This window comes from Heloderma suspectum, chromosome 1, assembly GCF_057233095.1.
Source record: "Heloderma suspectum isolate Gila_16-S chromosome 1, 16-S_ref, whole genome shotgun sequence".
NCBI lineage: Eukaryota > Metazoa > Chordata > Lepidosauria > Squamata > Helodermatidae > Heloderma > Heloderma suspectum.
This window is the reverse complement of record NC_139458.1, coordinates 354,723,093-354,742,751: the sequence shown is the minus strand read 5'-3', so window position 1 is coordinate 354,742,751 and position 19,659 is coordinate 354,723,093. Positions and strand designations below refer to the sequence as shown.

At 42.3% G+C, this 19,659-nt stretch overlaps 1 protein-coding gene and 1 long non-coding RNA gene across 11 annotated transcripts in view; one reads left to right on the top strand and one right to left on the bottom strand.

Annotated features, from left to right (window-relative positions):
• Nucleotides 1-17,108, bottom strand: part of LOC146359716 (solute carrier family 22 member 3-like) — a 49,966-nt gene extending 32,858 nt beyond the window's left edge. Inside the window, exons 1-3 of one of the 10 annotated variants that reach the window (XM_084827960.1) lie at nt 16,903-17,041; nt 13,773-13,868; nt 3,466-3,758 (exon numbers count right to left, since the gene is read on the bottom strand). In XM_084827960.1, coding sequence (XP_084684086.1) covers nt 3,466-3,758; nt 13,773 — 294 coding nt within the window. In that variant the 5' untranslated portion in view covers nt 13,774-13,868; nt 16,903-17,041. The other 9 variants (XM_084827962.1, XM_084827957.1, XM_084827963.1 and 6 more) reach the window with 9 other exon arrangements.
• On the top strand, nt 1,495-8,045 carry LOC146359717 (uncharacterized). The gene is made up of 4 exons (XR_014786750.1): nt 1,495-1,838; nt 2,167-2,263; nt 6,057-6,123; nt 7,735-8,045. It is a non-coding gene; the product is annotated as an uncharacterized LOC146359717 (long non-coding RNA).
• Nucleotides 17,109-19,659: the final 2,551 nt, after the last annotated feature.

Below are 19,659 nucleotides of genomic sequence, written 5' to 3'. Positions count from 1 at the left end.
GTGGAAAGGTTGGGTGGGGGGATATGATAGCCATGATATTGCCATTCACACAATACCACTTCAGATTGCACATAGGGAATCATTACTTTGAAACTGTCACCACACTGTAATCTCCCTGAATGTGAAAAGCTTATTTGTCAGAGGGAGCGGGGAAGCTTCAAGTCTAGTCTTTGGATAAGGCTGGCTTCAGATGAGACTTCAGACATGAAGTCCCTCACCTATGGTCTGAATAGGTACAGTCCTGTAAGACTAACAGGTCCTGTAACAGGACTGTATCCTGTCCAACTGAACTGACTCTTCATCCTATTAGGTTGAAGGAAACCTACTACTAAGCTAGTCATTTAGGCTGCAATCACACTTACTAGGGAGTAAGTACCATTCCACTCAGTTGGACTTTCTTCTGAGTAAATATGCATAGGATTGCACTATATAGCACTATAGGGAAAACCACATTCTGAGCCTGAAGAGTCATAATGTTATGTTCACTAGAATATCTGGCTACTGGTTCTACCTTCTCCACCTGTTCCTTTAAAGAAATCTTTCTTTGTTGCCATATTTCAGTGTTAATGATTAACAACATGTTACTACACAGAAACAAAGCAGAATTAAAAGATATAACTTTCCCTTCTCTTTTGATCTAACCCCACCAGCGACATCCCATAAAACCACTACTACTACATTTATTTAAACAATAAATTGATATGAGTTCCAGGAAAGAAAAACCACAACACCTAAAAAAAGATAATATAAATGTACTTATTACATTTATATCTTGAAATGTATGCCTGACACCTTTCTAAAACAAGAACATAAGTGGTTCTGGGCAGTTACAATCCAGAAGTATTAATGTAAATGATGAGATACTACTGAAAGTGACTAACTTCTGCAAAGTACAAATTTGAGCTGAGGAATTAGTTTTCTACATGAAAGGTTTAAATTCAAGGAAAACATGTGATTTTCTCAGTGTTTGATAGTTATCACTGAGTATAATTTTAATATTCTATTGCTGAAGGTAATGGTCTTAAGGGATCATCAGAGCAAATATTATTTGCTGTGTTTTTTAACATCTCAATTTAAAAAATAACCTCCATCACCCCAAAAGGCACAAATACTATAGGGGCAGAAAACAAAGAGTGCTTATAGTAAAAGTGCCTTTTTGCTCCATGTACAATATAAAGATATATCCATTTTATAGGACTTCAACTGTCCTGGCTTCCCTCTAAGAACCCTGGGAATTGCATTTTGGTGAGAGTGTTGAGAATTCTCATAGGAATCCCTTTTCCCTGGGCCTCCCCCCTCCCCACTACATTTCCCAGGATTCCCTTGAGACTGTATAGATATGTCTTTACTCTCTGTTTCCATCTTCAGCCATGATTTTTGCAAATAAGAGGCTGGCACTTCAGTCCTAATTACATTCATTTTGAAGTGAGGTCCCCAGACTTTCATTGACTTCCTTCCAACAGCTTATTCAATCCTATGAGCAGCTGCAGTTGCATCAACAAAGGCGTTTTAGAATGTGGCAGACTGATCACTGCACAAGTATAAATTCACAACCTGCAAAATTGTAAACTAGACCAGAACATCGTCACTTTCACTGCTGTGGCAGCAACACTGTATGGGGAATATTGCAAGGCTATCCTTATGGCCCCAAACTGGGCAATGAAGGGGATTATCTACCCGTGTGGCATCTTAAAAGCATTGTTGTTACCATGGAGCCAGTGATGTGATTGTATCATGTGGCAGCAACCTTTTGAAAATGCAATCCTTACAGATACTGAGAAGATACTGCCATGGTACAGCCAATTCTGCATTCAAATTGCAAATCTATTACACCAAAGGTAGTGGCATAACCATGATTATCTCCTGTAACCTCACTGTCTACTGACTATTCCATTAGTGAATGCTCTCTGCTTTTGTTGTTTTTGTCCTGATACTGTTTGCTTTATTGTTAAATTGATTGCTTTTTTGTTCTATTTTATTGTGTCTTTAGATAGTTTGTAATCTGCTGTAAGGTACCTGCTTGTATGTGTGTGGGGGTGGGGGAGATGTGAATTAGAAATGAATTTAATATAATGTAAGAACTGCCATGGCTTTTAAAATTAATTTCTGTGTTTTGATCAGTGCTAAGGCAGGTTTGAATAACTGCTATCTTTTGTATTTTCAAAGGAAGAACAGATCTTGCTTCTTTATCACAGTATGTGTTGGTGCAACCTAAGATCTTTGGTGCTACGCAGAGTGCAGTCCTATAACTGTCTATTCAAAGGTAAACCCCACTGAGTCTAATGAGACATTCCCAAGTAATTGTGTATAGGATTGCAGCATTAGTCTGCTAAGAGCCTCCTGAATAATCATTTTAAGTCCGTCGCATATTCCAGATAGCCTCCATCGTAACTTGTATCAGCAGCTTCTCTCTCTCTTCTCCCCCCCGCCGCTTTTTGTTTACCCTTCTGTCCTGCCTGAGAAAGAGTTTTGTGAACCTCAAAAGCTCCCTCACTATTTCATGACATCCTTAAAATATTATGCTGCTGCTACTGAAGTCTGGATTTTGTCTAAATGGAGCGAAACACAGCTAACTGCATTTTAAATATTTCACTGTAGATGTTTTATGATGTTTGCGTTGTTATTTTTGTCTTTGCTGGTATATTGAGTGTTATGCTTTTTCTCTTTTTGTTATGGCTTCTGGCTGAAACAAATAGCATTGACCTGATTTCTGAACCTCAAATTATGTCTAAGATTTAGGAAGACAGGAACCTGTCTTATATCAGGTCAGACCATTTCTCCTTCTAGTTCAGTATTGTCCATTGTGACTGGCAGCACCTCTCCAGGGTCTCAGGAAGGCAAAGATATTTCCCATCACCTACTACCTGATCCTTTTTTTAAATTGAGATGTCAGGGATTGAACTTGGAACCTTCTGCATGCAAAACATGTGCTCCACCATTGAACTATATTTCATCCTTAATTTATTGTCAAATGAGAAATTTTACATCAACTTCATTTTAATTTGTTGTCAAATAAGAAATTTTACATCAACTTCATTTTAATTTGTTGTCAAATGAGAAATTACATCAAATTCATCCTAATTTGTTGTCCAATGGGAAATTACAACAAATTCATCCAGGGGGGTGATAGAAATGTCCTGTGACTGAGGTGGTGCTGTCCTTCAGTGCAACTTATCACAGTTTTCAAGTGAAGCCATTTGTACCTAGTCCAGTATCTATAATGCCATATAATGTTCCATTAGAAATGGAACAGACCTGGGATTAGTTCACATATTAAGCACTGACACTGTTTAAGGTTATCTATGATACTTTTCAATTACTGTCCTGGAGAAAATGGAATATGAAATAGTTTAATCACATATATCAACTTGCCATAGTTTGCATTCTAGACTCCTTTTATATATACATTTTATAGTCCTGTACTTTTAATAAAAATATTTGCTGGATGGGTTTGAATTCTCTTACCTCACTGGCAATGGTTGAATGTGGGTTTTTGTAGAGCCAGCCATCCTGGCATGTAGTAAATGACACATTGCCCAAGCTGTTGTTGGTAAGATGAGACAGTGGGTTGGTACAGCTATAACAGGTGCTATTCCATTCTATGTCATACCTCTCACACTGGGAAGAAGAATTCATCAGACTTGAAGCTAGAATGGTAAGATTGTACTCCTCTTCAAATGTCCATGCACAATGCTTGCTTAATTCAGATGCACAAGGGATCCTGCACCGATACTCCTCTGGATCTTGTCCAAGAAACACTACTCCAACAAATACAAAAGAAAAAGTTATGCCAGTCTGGCAAAGGAGGAGGAAGACCCTCTTTTGAAACCTTCCAAATTCCCCAGCCTCTTTTAAAACCTCATCAAAAGACGGCATTGTAACCGGTAGTTCAACCCCCACCCCCCACCCCGCCTCAAAGTCAGATGAATCCAAGAGGTGGCAGCATTAACAGCTCTCAAAATTTGTGACTAGAGACGGTACTTCCTATAAATCATGTATGTGTTCTCTCTGTGTCTTTCTCTGTCTCCCTTGCCCACACACATGTAGTCAAGTAGCATAAGCAATGCTGGGGCAGAGCAAAGTTTCATTCCCTCTCCCTTTCTCTCCCTCTCTCACACACGCGCGACGCACACGCACACACACAGTTATAATGTCAATTTGGCACAATGCTTACACACAGCAATTTAGGATTTCACTATAAACGTTGGCAAACATACAGCCCTAAAGAAGGGGCGGATATTTCCTATCTACCCAAAGGAGAGATTATGCAATCAAAACACTTAACTCTTTAGGGACCAGCAATCAGCAAACAGAAGGATACAAAGCAGAACTAGGGATAAAGACATTGACGTTAAAAATCAATCGCAATGTGTCACACGTTAGTCAGAAATTATGAAAGGGGAACTACTTTGTAAAAAAAAAATCTACAGAACTTCATTTCCTCCCTTCCCAATACTTGAGGGTTATTTAAGTTGATACTTATTTAAAAACTAACTTATTGCTATTGATAACTTAAATAGATTCTCATATCGGCTGAGACTGTGAAGTAATAGAATGCTGGGCAAGTTAAGGGAGAGGTATAGAATGAGAGAGAAAAGTCAAACCAAGAAAATGGTTGCTAATAGTTGAAGATAAAGGAGATGGAATAATACCAGAGAGAGAAAAGGGAGGAAAAAGAAGGAGAAAAGTTGGATAGACAGGGCAGAGGAGAAACAGGAAACAACAGAAACAAATGGGCGGAGAGGAACATTCTGTGATAGACTGACTGCTACCCAACCAGTGATAGACAACTGACAGTGTTGCCAAAATAATAAAAATGGTTTGGTGTTGGATTCGTTTGTGGTTTTGCTTTAACAATATTATATTTATTAATTAAATGTTCTGTGTTAACTGTCTTACTTCATTTTATCCAGAAACTTTCTCAAGCAACCATCAACCAAAGAACTGATTGCCAGTCTGCATGTCCTCATCTGTAATTAAGGATCTCGTGTATTACAATAGTTCAAAGTATTTTCTTTCTATATTTTTTGAACAGACATTTCACTTACAACCCGAATTATATACTTTAAGCAACAACACTGAAGGAACTTGAGAATAATTTATTTCTGAGCTTTTATTGTCATATGGGACTACTCTTCTCCTCAGCCAGCCCAGATAGTTACCACGTAGCTGAGATTTTACTTGAAAAGTTCCACCTTTTAAAACAAGGCAATTTACATACTAAAACGTCATAAAAGATTATTATAGATCTTCAAAACATTAACAAAAATGGGAAAACAGACTTTTAAAAATCCACCTCAAATATGCCCATTTGGCGAAAAACATGTTACCAAAGTCTTCACCACACTCCTAAAACATAAAGATATGCTGTGGCAAATTATTGGGGTACTATTACAGAACATTCCCTGCTAAATATCCTACTGATATTACCTCATGTGGATATTACCTCATGGATAATCCCTCATGATATTCCCTCATGGACCAGGGAGTCCTCCGATGATCTCAACGGACAGACAGGCTTATGAGAGAATTACACTTATGTCTCATTCTCAGAAGAGTTGTATCTTTGAGCTGTGTGTACTTCTGTGTAGGATGATTGGATGTACTCAGACAATGCTGGCTCCCAAACTCACAGCCTTTTGTGATTATTATTTAACAAAATTATTAAAATTATAATATAAAAACAATTATTAATTATTACTTTTAAAATATTTGAATATATGTCAAGGCATCACCATATTTGTTTATTTATACACAGCTCCTTTCACCAATATCATTCTAATGGAACTATGTGGAATTGCCTGGAATGGCATGAGGTTTCCTGGTTTAGTGAGTCACCAGGTGCTCTCTGTAACAATAGTTCCACAATAGAGTTGCTAGGTCAGATAATATCTGGCAGCTTAAACTTATTTTAGGAAGACTTTTTGGTCTGAAGTCTCATGTTATGGCTGAATCCTATGACTGTTATAAATGTTATGAATCCTAAATATTTAGAATGGAGGGTGTGTTGTTGTTTTTTTAAAACTGTATTACATTTGTATTCTCTCGCATAACAGAAGCTCCACCCTATGAGTTGAGTTAAGCTGTGAGTGAGTTGCCCAAGACCAACCAGCAAGCTTCATGGTATGTGGTTATTAAACCCAGGTCTCTCTGATTCAAGCCCAACATTGTATTCACTGCACCATACTGACTGTTGAATAGTTACAGATAAGAGTACCCATTCCAGAAAAGCACAGATTGCTTTAATTGGAAATATTTCTCAAATATCAGGATGAAAGCGCTTTGGTGGAAATAGATTGAAACAGTGGACAGATTTATTGTGTGGTTTACATTAAAATATTTCATTTTCCTCTATTTTTCTTCCAAAATATATAACAAAGCATGGAAAAATTACTTTGGAGATAGAGGGTTGTTGTGCTGATACATATTCATATTTTTGCCTCCTTTGCCTCACTTCTATTTTCTTTCATCTCCTTCTGTCTTTTCATTTCTTTTCCAAAAGGTGGCAACACTTGATAGACTTAGATATTTCCCATGCGTGCCTCTAGGTTAACCTCACAACATGTAGATCAACCCCGAGACATGGGAAATATCATTTTCCCATCAACTATATCCATGGGGTTCCCACCTTTGGGAACATGAAGAAAGCATAATGGCGACCTACATGATGCACTGTCATTAATTCAATGGATTTAATTCTTTTCTTTCTTTCTTTTTTGTTGGTGTACCATCCCACCAACAAATGTAAATATTAGCTCCACAGAATAATAGTAATAATAAATCTTGGTCTGTAAAAAGCAGAGGAACTTGCACACATCTGTGGGTGGAAGGCTAACATTAAAAATGGTGAAGGGAATCAGCGTTAAAGAAAGGGAAAACTTTTATTAACGGTATCTGCTCTTTCAAGCCTCAAAAGTGCTTTGTTTGTCCACACTGAGCAGGCGGCACAGCAATTGTGGTTTGTTGTTTTTTATACAAATGAGATATGAATAAAACACAGGACAGCAAGAGAAAAAACACTGCAATGCAACCATCTGACAACAATATTGTCTGAATTCTCCATAAATAGTGAGTGAACAAAATGAAAATAAATACTCCACATGGCAACATTACGTTGCAGCTCCCACTACATAGATATATATTTCCCAACACTCTGTATCAGGGCGATGCAACCAGTTCTCCCAATAAGTTCTATGGGACAAAACATGCCTACATGGCATACTGGACCAAATTATGGATGGAAGGATGGGGAGCAGAGGTGGAGAAAAATGTGTAGATTAGGGATAAGGGAGAAATGTGTTTGTTTGCATTTTAATGTGAACGCATCTAATTTACACTTCCTGAACTAATATTTGCACTTTTCTGAATTTTGTGATGCAGTTCTCCAAGCTAAGAAATGCATGCAAAATGTGTCTATTACGGGAAAGTGTATAACATACAAAGCACATTATATTAGAGGAAATCCCTTGCAAAAATGCTTATATTAGGCAAAATTGCGTATATAAGTCTGTCTATAAGGAGAAAAGTGTATGAACATGTGTCTACATTTTCATGCAGATCTATAAAATAATTGCAAACTCATGCGGAAATGGAACAAAAAAATTTAAGAGTGGAAAAATGGGGAACTGAGTGAAACCTAAATTGCCAGATTTGTCCAAGAGACTGGAGTTGGGGGGGGCGGGGCAGGTCTGAAGGTATTTTGACATTAACATAGCCTGTTACATCTTGTCACAGACATATGTGAGGGGAAACCCAAAATTTTACAAGTCATCAAGAGTTCCATCAAAGGAGATCAACAATGAAAAAGCAGTTGGCAGCCACCTATCTGCCACTCATAGTGGGACTGCTTCATCAGAGACCTGCTAACACCAAAGAAGAGACCCAAATTTAATCGGGACATATTGAAATTCTAAACTTTCTCAAGCACCTTTCTTTAATCTCTTTGTACAACGTTTTTGGAAGCAAGTACATGACACCAGTCTATTTATAAAGCAGCACTCTTTTTATTCTCTCTGTTATTATATGATGTCCTTCAGTTGCTCTTCACCATTGCTGGTACTCATGATTTATTTGAGCACAACAGCCTATTAATAGGAATGAAGACCTATCCAGGAGCCAATCTACATGGTTGATTTAATGTGGAGGGAGAGCACATCAGGGTTATCTGCGACAGATGATGCTATTGCCAATCTCCAGCCAACCCTCTTTGAAAAGCCGCATTTTTGGAAAGTCCTTTTAGTCCATATTTTTTACTTAAAGCGGCTCCCAGGCAGTTCTGCTGCAGTGTGCCCCATCCCCCCGCATTAAATCCTGGGGTTGCCTCTGTGACCTGGCAGTGATGTGGTCAAAGGGTGGGGCCGCCCCTCCCCCACACACTTTTTCCCCATTGGCAGTAGGGCGCACAGTCTGCAGACTGTGTTTCCCATTCAGAATACCGCAGTTGCACATTTTCAAGGAGTCAAGATATGAAGTAGTTGCTTTTGCCATTCAGAGTAACTAGTCTATGGCTGGATCTACACTTACCGCCTTTTTTCGCTTCCAATGAGGTTTCACCGCCCGCCTTTCACACTACACAGTACCCACCTCGAATTGGAACTGGAATTTCCCACTTCCGTGCTCCCGCTTTCAATACCCTGATACCCCGGTATTTCCCCTTAATGTGCTCTGATTTTCCGCCTTCGCTACCGTATCCCGTCGTAGTCCCCTCCCCTGCCTGTCCATATACGGCGGTGTTTGTATTTCCCTCCTGTCCAATCACAGCTCTCGACGTCCCCATGTCTTCTTCCGGCTAATGATCGCATAGCTTCCTCAGCAGCCCCCATTTCCTCAGCAACAAGCAAAGGGCTGGATGTGCGCACGCTTGTCTGATCTCGGAAGCTAAGCGGGGTCGGCCCCGGTCAGTAGTTGGACGGGCAACCGCCTGGGAATCAGGCTTCCTGCACTGAGCAGGGGGTTATTCTACCCTTCAAATGAGATTAAGTTTTACCCCCTCCTATCCCCCACTCCGGATGGTTTTTTTTTTAATTAAGGCATTATCCTCGCAGAATCGGGGCTTCTCTGTGATGTTTTTTTTTCTAATTCAGGCATGATCTTCAAAGCTTCGAAGGTGTGAAGCTTCACAACTTCCAAGCTTCGAAGATCATGCCTGAATTAGAAAAATAGGGATAGGAGGGGGTAAAATGTAATCTCATTTGAAGGGATAGAATAACCCCCTGCTCAGTGCAGGAAGCCTGATTCCCAGGTGGTCGCCCATCCAACTACTGACCGGGGCCGACCCCGCTTAGCATCCGAGATCAGACAAGCGTGCACAGGAAAACAGCAGGAAAACAGCACAGCACTCGAGTGTGAACTGAGCTCGCGCATTCGATGAAGCACTGCACTGGGGAAAATGGGTGAGTGTGAATAATCACATTTTAATGCAAGAGCATTTAACCCGACAGGACACCAGATTCATTGCGATGGAGGGTGCAATGTAGATCGGCCTTACCTTTCCTATTCATGAAACTGCTACAGTGAGGATTCAGTATTGCACAGTTGTTGCTTTCACCAGTCAGTGTAACTAGCCTGCCTTTCCAATTCATAAAAGTGCTACAGCAGTGTTTCTAGCTTTCACAACTGTGCAGTAGGAGCTTTCGTGATTCACAGTATGTAGCCTTGTTTCAGAGTGCAATAGTAGGGGGAGCCTGGACAGGGGCTGGAAACAAGCCCCTCTCATTCACTGAGTGGCACCTCTCACCAAGGGGGAGAGGCAGCTTATTGGGGGGGGGGGACACCCACTGAGCTTGCTTTCAGTACTTCCTGTTCTCCCCCAATCAGCCTCCAGTCAGTTAAATTTGAATATGATCCTGGCATGAGATTGAACAACATCACATACACCCGGCAATCCCAGGCTATACAGAAAATGAGTCGGGGGGTGGGGGGAAGGGAGGTTCATGGTATATAAAATTCCAGCCATGGAAAGGGAATGCAGACAGAGCAAGGCTGCAATCTTTGTGCTCTTCCCAGGGAGTAACTCCCGCTGAATACAATGGGACTTATTTCTGAGTAAAAAGGCACAGGACAACACATCACGGCAGCAAAACCAGGGCACGCTGCCTCCCTTGAACAGCGTGAGGTTTACTTCTGAGTAGACACACACAGAGGACTGAGCTGTATCGAACTAAAGGGGGGGGGGGCTCCCAGAGCTGGCCACCCCTTCTATTTCTGCTACCTCTATTGTTTACTTTTCTGTAGATCGCTGTAACACTGCTGTGAAATACTGCTACTCAAGGCTCTCAGTACTGGCTGCTCCTTCACCTTCCCGTCTGTGTATTCTTTATTGTGCACGACATATTGTGAATAGCCAGCCCAGGGACAGACATCCTGCAAGGAGGGAAAGGGCTAGAGTTGCCTCCCTCTGCTAGTCTCCGCTTCCAAAGCCCCAAACTGTTGTTTCTGCAGGAAAGCCTCCTCCTCCTCCCCACATACACACATGGCGGCAGGGGGAGCATGGACAGGGGTGGGGAACAAGCCTCTCTCATTCCCTGAGCAGGGTTGATAGGTTTGATGATGTTCAGTTCTACTCTGTCCACCTGGAAAGAGAAGCACTTTCAAGTCATCCATGAAAGCGGGTTTTTAAGTGCTGTATACTCCACTTTTCCTGCTTCATGTGCCCCTGACAGACCAAAGAGATTTCAAGAAAATCCAGATATAACCAGAAAGCACTTCTCATACCATTTCCATGTAGATCCCCTGCCTGGGGCCAGGTCTATCAAATTAAGCTACCTATGTAAGTACACTGGAACCTGAACCCTTAGGGGGGGTGTAAACTTCCTTTAACCCAAGTGCTTAATTGTTTTTAAAAAGATATTAATAGTTGATCTGCTTGGTTGCTTTAGTCCTCCCTCTCTTCTATCCCACTCACTTCCAAGTGCTTCTTACTCAATGTCAAGGAGGGGAAATGAGGTTTTAAGTGCTAACATTCAAGTGGGTGAACAGCGAAATGAAGCTGGCAAGGGATATTCACAAGGGACACTAGGCAGAAAAAACTTTGTCCATCCGTTCATGGAAGCCTCTTTGATCCAGCAGAGGCTTCTGCGAATGGAAAGGAGTGGGAAGTGTTTTTTGCAATTTCCCCCTTTCTCCTGCAGCCTCCTGCACTATGTCCTTAATAGTTCTGTTCTGAACCCTCTGGAGCAGATTGGCAGTGCAGGAGGCTGCAGAGGGAAGAGGAAACCAGCAAAATAAAATAAATAAATCCTCCCCCTCTTTCCATTCATAGAATCCTCCACTGGATCAAAGAGCCCTCTGTGAATGGAAGGACAATTGCATATAACCCATCTCTTATGTTCTAATAAGAACAAGCAGAAGACTATTTGCAGTATTGCCTGTGAGTTGGTAGAAAGTAGAGGAAATTCAGAAAGGATTTCCAGTGGTTGCAGGAAAGGATTTATTTATTATCACTCAGATACTTTCCTATTTCCATATACCCCAACTCTTTATCCCAGTGACTCCTTCACAAGCATGGCATTATGAATGGTGGTGGCCAGCAAACATGGCCATCTCTTTTGTTAAGGAGATAACTAGATAATGGGTTCGGATGGGCAGTTGATATATTCTCGATGGCAGATGTACAGAGATCACTGCTGGAATGTGAGAGTCATTTGAAGAAGGGGACTCATCCTCCCCCTCCCCCCACAGCTATTAATGGGTTCTTTTCTGTGAGTAAACACCACCACCACCCTACAGTTTTGGAACAGAGAGTTGGAGACAGAGGAAGCTGAGCGAGCTGTTAGCTGAGGGCATCTTGTGGATCTGTTTCTTATATGGTGTCGTGGTCGTGGATTGGCTGACTGCTAAGAATGTGCATGCTGTCCCAAAGGGTGTAAGACCTATACTTGCCTCCACCTGTGCTCTATTTGTGTATTTGTGGAGAAACAAAAATATTTAAAATGCCATACAACTCCAGTGATCTCTTCTGCAAAAGGAACTCAATCAAGGTTGCAATGTCCCTGGAACTTCTACCATCTCAGGAAAGTGAGAAGCACCCCCGAACTCCAAATCTTGAAGAAGAAGAAGAAACTCTGCACCCATGCAAATTAAGCAGAGTGACAAATTCAGTGCACACTGGTTAATTTTTAAAAGGCAATCCCAAGAGGCAAAATACAGAGAAATTTACCAGGGGCAGGAGCCAGAACTCTGAGGTTTTCCCTGGTAAATTCAAACTGCTGAAATTGGTGAGTTTCACTCCTCCATTTGTAAAATAGGAATGATAATGTACTTCACAGTATTGAATGAGATGTAGACCACGTTACTGTACTCAGAAGTCCTGTTCAGTTGTGAAATCCACATGCAATTACACTTGCATGAGGGGAATAGCAGGCTTGTGGCTTTGCTCCCACCACTGCATCTCTGTCACACCACCCACCGCCCTCCACATGTTGGAGGGCAAAGGTTTGCAGCGGGCAGATTTGCTGTGATAAGAATCATTTTTATTTTGCTAAAGATCATTGTTAGCTTGTCTGCTATAACTAAGAGCAAGGGTCAGATGCACCCTAGCAACGGGCCTTAAGAAAAGGGGAACCTAAGAAAAGAAACTTGGAATGGTTCCATAATGTGACAGACATTTGCTGGAACATATTCGCTCACTTTGCCAGCTGTTGCTTTCTAACTTTGCTAATTGTTAAGTCTGTAAAAGCTTTGCAATAAAGCAGTCCTAATTTAGAATAATCATATGATGAAGAAACTGCTGTGAATAGTGGATATTAGATGCCGTATATGGTGATATACTGTGATTGGTCCTCAGTCCTCAGGTATATGAATGTGTTGTTCTGGAAGGAGGGTTGTTGTTCCCCTTTGCTGGCAGCCAACCTTCATGCATGAATAAAGAAAGGATTTGTGTCAACTCAGCCTTGACCTCCAGACTCATTCCTTATTGAGCGGAGAACCCGACAACTCATGCAAGCCTCCCATGGGATTCAGAACCCTGATCATGTCAGCTCCCCGCTGCAGACCTTTGGCTTCCAATGCATGGACAGCGGCAGCACAAGGCATGGAACGGAGGGGGCGGATCCAGTGAGCATGAGGCTCTACTGTACCCCTCATACAAGTGTAATCGCATGTGGCTGTAAGAACTGAACAGGACGAGGGAGTTAAGGACAGGCAGTCTATAAATCTATTAAGGGAGCAATCCTATGCATGCTTAGACGGAAAAAAGGCCTACAACTCCCTACTGGACTTTTTTCTGTCTAAACATGCATAGCATTGTCCCTTAAGACTGCAACCCTATGTGCACTTACTCAGGAGTCTCCCTGAACTCAGTGGGACTCTTTTTTTGAGTCATACTGCATAGGATTGCACTCTGTACTGAGCAGGCTCTTTGCTTATCTGTTGCTTAAAGTATGCCTGTTGTATTAATCCAAGCTCTCCAATCATGCTACTCAACCAAACGAAATGGAAAGCAGTAATGTTCTGGAAGCTTATTACATTTCTTATAAAACTGGTACAAAAGATTTTGGTAAACTCCCTTGACAAGCTGTTACTTTTGATTCATTTTACTCTAGTTGTTCAACCCTTCTACATTTCCACAGGCTGCAGAGTCAGTTTTATCTAGCCCGGTGTTGTTACCATGGCATTCTGCAAAGTTTCCAGTGCTTCTGCCCAAAAAATGAAGATTTCCCTGGCATCCAGCATGTAGTTCAGAGCCAGGTTGTGTTCCATTCAAAAACATGGCAGCTAAATTTTGTTGGAGGACAGCCACACCATTTTGCTCATGACAAATCTGAGTAACTCACTTTAGTCTTGCGTAATGTCCTTCTGTAAACAGAGTCACCCTTATCCTCCATGGCTGCTTTCACAGAAAGAGGTTTGTCTTCCCTGAACCATCAAGTCTGTCAAGCACCAGAAAGGAGCAGTGAATTTCTGTGTCAGACAAGACGCCATGCTCACATATAGCGAGTGGGGTGGGGGAGGAGGCAGTGGAGATAGTTGCAGCTATTCTACTTTGCCCCTTTTGCTGGGTGGGTCCTAGCACCCCCAGTAGTGCTCAAGTTCTTAGGAGAGTTCTGGAGACAGGCTTTGTGCAAAGCACTCCCATTTTGCTCCCTTTCTCCACAGTTTCCCCCCACCAGAGTCCCCCCGGCACCAGACGGGGCCAGAGACATATAGCACCATACAGTACCCCCTGTCATCTGAGTTGTGGTCTCCCTGTTTATAGTGGGGTGCTATGATTGGGTGCTAAGTTACACCCTGTCCTACGCTCTGTCATGGTGATGTGATCAGGGCAGTCATTGACACTGGGGTGGTTATTTCTAATTTTATCCCTCCCGTTGAAGCCGATGGGAGGAGTGGTCTAGAGTAGTACAGGATATGGCATCTGTGTGCTTCTCTCCTCTGCCACCCTTATCATGCCCGTACCTCTGCCCCATTTTAGCCATTCCACAGTGTATCTTTAGTGGCTGGGCACACTGACCAGTGGAGTATTCTATCAGTGTATCTGAGTCACTCCACTGGTGTATTGTTTGTGCCAGCAGCATTTCTTGCATTCCAACAACATAGCAGGGCTTCCACCATGTCCGATGGCCCCTCAGCCTGGGTAACTCAGTTATAGGATTGTTTTGTTAATGAATTTTTTTCTGCTTTAACCCTAAGGCTCACATAATCCAATTCATCTGAACAAAGCCAGATTTTCTGCAATCCAAAGTGCATTAGTCCCTTTTTTCTGCTTCTGTTCTAAAGATCATTAAATGGTAGCCACATTTTTAGTGCTGTTTTCTAAATCCCTGTGTCCAAAGAAGAGTATTGTGTGTTGCAAAAACTTGCTTCCAGTGTTTTTAAAGACGAAGTTGTCTCATTAATTTGCCCCATGTTTCTTGTTCTGGGGATTAGAGTAGTTGCTAATATTCTTACACCTTTTGCTGCACCTTTTCTATTTATCTCTTTATGTTAGAATCCACGTGATCTGGTGCTCTGCTGTCACTGGAAACCCAAGCCTGTGTGAAGAAGCAGTTTTATTGATTTGCTGACCACTGGGCCCTTTTAAATATTCACTGAGTCAAGGGGGTGTCGCTTTTCCATGAGCAGCTCTCACATCCCTGGAGCACCATTGAAATGCTGCAGCTGCGTGGGAGGGGGCTGGTTTTGTGAGTCCTAACCATGGAATTGGCACTGCACTGCCTGGTGCCAGCTGGGAGAATGTTTACTGCTTCGAATGCTTATTTTGGATTTCTGTTCTCTGTACGAATGTTATATGTCACCATTTGGAAGACACAGAGTTTACACAGGAATGGGGGAGTTATTTTGTTATTTTGATTGCTTGTTTTGGACTTGTATTGTCAGTTTGCTTCTTTGCCTCTGATGGAGCTGCAAGACTTTATTACTGCTGATATCAGACTGCAGATTTTAAAGGATATTTATTATACTTCTGTTATGTCCATAAAATGTATGATGTACATTACTTAATTCTCTATGGCATTTCATTAATTGTTTCTTAGGCATTAGAGCGTGAAGCTTCTTGTGATGATCAGACTCTATCAGTAAATGCTTCCAGCTTTTCTGTGTGTTCTGAATAGTATTTCTCTATTTATTTGTGTCTGTTTATAAAGCGCTATCAGTGTGTGTTGGACTTTACCAAGAACAAGAGAATAGGTCCTTGCCGTGAAAAGCATGCAGCTGGGGTCCCCAACATGATGGGCAATATGCCCGCAGACACCTCTGCTGGTGTTTGCCAGGCTCCCCGTCCTGCCTGATCTTTAAAGTTTTTTAAAAATGATTTTTTAAACTGGGAGGCTGGCAAGTTGCAAAGCAAAGTGCTGGTCTCCAGCACTATCTTTATTCCCAAGAGTGCCTCTTAGAAAATAAAAAATGGTGGGTGGTTTGGTGGGTGTTTTGTCTCGCTGTGTCAGGTGTGTTTTGCCTACGTTTGTCACGTTTGTGGGCATGGAGGTTGGTGTGGGTTGTGTGTTTTGACTGGGTTGGGGGAGGGGGTGTTTCTCTGAGCACCACCAGTTTGCCTTCTGTGAAATGGCTATTTTGTTGTGCTTTGTGGGGGCAAATATGTGATTTGGCGTTGGAGCTCACACCCCACCTCTGCCTTGTACTCAGGAGTTTCTTGGCCACGTTACTTGTCTCTTAGTCTCAACAGTTTGCCTTCTGGGAAATAGGGTGCTGGAGCATAAAATTGCAGGTTAAAAAGAGTGGCCTTGAATTTGGCATTCAAAACCCAAGGGCAAGTTACTTTTCTTTTAGCCTCACCAATTTGCCTTTTAGGAAATGGGTGTTTCATGACTGCCGATGTCCACCATGTCAGCCATTTTGTGAGATTGCCCACAACATTCCCTCAAACAGCCAAGTGTTCTCAAAGGCCCCGAAATCCCTGGATTACACTCTAAAACAGGAGTGCACAACCTTTTTGTCCCCAAGGGCCAAATCCAGTTTTGCGGGTGGGGGGCAGGAGTTGCACATGCATGCCTGTGTAACACTTTTCTTCAGGGTCTCTAAAGGGCCTCACAGCAAAGGCCTTGTACTAGGACAAATAACATACAACATTTTAATGTCTTAATTAAAAACAATAATGCACATGTAATAATTTTACATGCATAACAATACACTTATTACCAAAAACAATAAAACAGCACAACCCTCCCAAAGTTCTGTCTTTTAGCTTGAGTTCACAATAGAAATAGAAATAAAACTGAAGCTTGATTTTTCTGCTGGCCAAAGAAAGAGAACAGTCTCTACTCAGTTCACTCTAGCTCAGCAGCAATTTTCTCAAAATGGACCAGGATCCAGCAACACAGGAACAATTTCGTAAACAGCCCTTTATATATATAAAAGAACATAAACAACAAGGAACTCATAGTCTTTGCAAACAATAAATACATCATGGCCCTTTTAAAAAATTCAAAAGGAAACCTCCATACTAACCTGTCTCAAGTGTTCAGGGTCTTACGGAGAGAAGAAAGCAAGCTTCTTCCACATGGCATTTTGGTAACTGCCTAAAAGGGTGGCCACTCCCCTGGGCTCCTTTCACACTGAGCTTTTATCCTGCGATTCAGATTGCTCCTTCAAGGAAGTTTGCGAGCGCTTTACATGACTCCGTGACCCTGCCATGACCCTTCAGGGTGTCTCCTGCACTAAATGCCCTTTGTTCAATTTTTAAATAGATCGCAGATGATGAGCTATCAAATTACCCCATGGTGTTCCTCTTCAGTTTCCTCCGTGAAAGATTTAAAGCGCCAAGAAGAGGACCGAGCGAGATCAATGAAAGATAATGGAAGACTCAGATACAGGAGGCACATGTAAAGGCAGTCAGTTGTGATCCCGCATTTAAAATGGATGCAGAAAGCCCAGTTTTAAATGCAGGATTTTAGGCTGGTGTAGAGATGCCCCCTATCTCACTCCATTACTGAGCATGTGCAGGCATATTCCCACTCAGAATTCTTAAAAGAAAAATATACCAGTGGGTTACACATGCACGCACACACACACACACTGGGGTGGGGAGATGCACACACATACTGGGGTGAGGAGATACACACACAGCTGCTTTGGGGTCACTGGGGAAGGGAAGAGGCTTCAGCCTTCCTCCTTAGTGACCCTGATCTAACTGCTGCTTTGCTAACTACTGCCATTAGTTGGCAGTAAAGCAGTAAGAACATAAGAAGCGCCATGCTGGATCAGACTAAGGGTCCATCTAGTCCAGCATTCTGTTCACACAGTGGCCAACCAGCTGTCCATGGGAAACCCACAAGCAGGACATGAGTGCAACAGCACCCTCCCACCCAGTGTTCCCTAGCTATTGCTGTACATGGGCATACTGCCTCTGATACTGCACGTAGCATACAGCCATCATGGCTAGTAGCCATTGATAACCTTTTCCTCCAGGAATTTGTTTACCCCCTTTCAAAGCCATCCAAATTGGTGGCCATCACTACATCCTGTGGTAGCGAATTCACTAGTTTGACTATGCGCTGTAGAAGCACTTCCTTTTATCTGTCCTGAATCTCCCACCAATCAGCTTCATGGGATGACCCCATTGGGTTCTAGTATTGTGAGAGAAGGAGAAAAATGTATCCCTATCCACATTCTCCACACTATGCATAATTTTGTACACCTCTATCATGTCTCCCCTTACCGTCCTTTTTTCCCAGATGTTGTAACCGTCCCTCATAGGGGAGATGCTCCAGCCCCTTGATCATTTTAGTTGTCCTTTTCTGCAGTGATCCAGGCTGCTGGCTTAGAGCAGATCTACACCTCATATCAATACAATCCCATCATGGTGATGCTATATCCCTTTTGCGCATTTATACCTCGTAGCACACACAATGACATTTGCTGTGTTATTTTGGATAATACAGAATAAAATCGAGAAATAATGCTAGAAAAGCAGTATACAGAATGCATAATGTGCCCCAACAGTTATCAGCGCATTTCAAAACTGATAAAAAGCACTAATGTAGATCTAGCCCTGCAATCACTGGGGAAGGGAGGAGGTTGCAACCTCTTCCCCACCACAGGTCCCCCAATGTGCTGGCAGTTTATCACTGATAATCTCTGGTTTATCTCCAATCTCTGATAAGAAATCCGACATATGCAAGGATTAGGAAGTGTTGCTGCTGTGGCAGATACAGGATGGGTCTGGCAGGCCATCGGAAATGACTTGGCAGGCTGCACTTTTTGCACCCCTGGTCTAAAATTCTAATACAAGGGAAACACAAGGGAGGAAGTGTAGGCAAGGGGCGGGGGGCAGGGGGAAGGAAGGAATATCTGTTGTTTTAGTTACACATGCTTAGGCTTAGTCAGTTTTTGGGTGTCACCTGAACACCTTCCTTTCACTTTTTTAATTTCCCCCTGTAGCAATCCTCTGACAGTTTCAGAGTCTTTTTTTCCTTCTCTTTAGCTCTGTGCTGTATCCTATTCCTCTCCACACTGAAAGGAATACCAGGAAAGAAGGAAGGGAGGGAGGAAGGAAGGAAGGAAGGAAGGAAGGAAGGAAGGAAGGGGAAACAGTGGATGGGTGATAATCCCCTTCAGCAAAGGCGGCCACTCCATCCGTTACATCTGGTCAGGATATTGTGCTGGATAGCACAAGCACCCATAATAAAACCTAACCTCTAAAACTCATCTGAAATGGCTCTAAGGATTTAGACCCACTAAGCAATTGCCAGAATTTCAATTTCTTCTAATTATCGGGTGGGGGACGACGACGACACAAATGACTGCTACATTACATTCCTGATAGGAACACAGTTTACGATCCTGGAAAAGGACAATATTTTCTTTGAGGCGTAACTGATTGATTTTGTTTAGATTTCTGTTCTGTACTGGAGTGCAGTTGCCGAGCTGGACATGAAACATATGCTGGACGTGAAACATTATAAAGAGGCTCTGACTGATTGGGCAGTAATGGTGGGGGAAAGGACCATATTTGGGCACGGATCATTAATCTAGCTGTGTGTATCCTGACCAAAGCAGATGTTTGCATCCACGTACTCACGATTGCTGTTACCAGATGTTCTCTTCCTCTCTTATTCCATCTCTGAATGTTGACGATGGACAGGATTCACCCATACTCTTTTGATAACAAACCATGTAGGCCAGCCTTTCCCAAACTGGTGTCCTGCAGATGTTTTGTACTTTAACTCTAGCACAGCAGCCCCAGCCAACATGGCCATTGGTCAG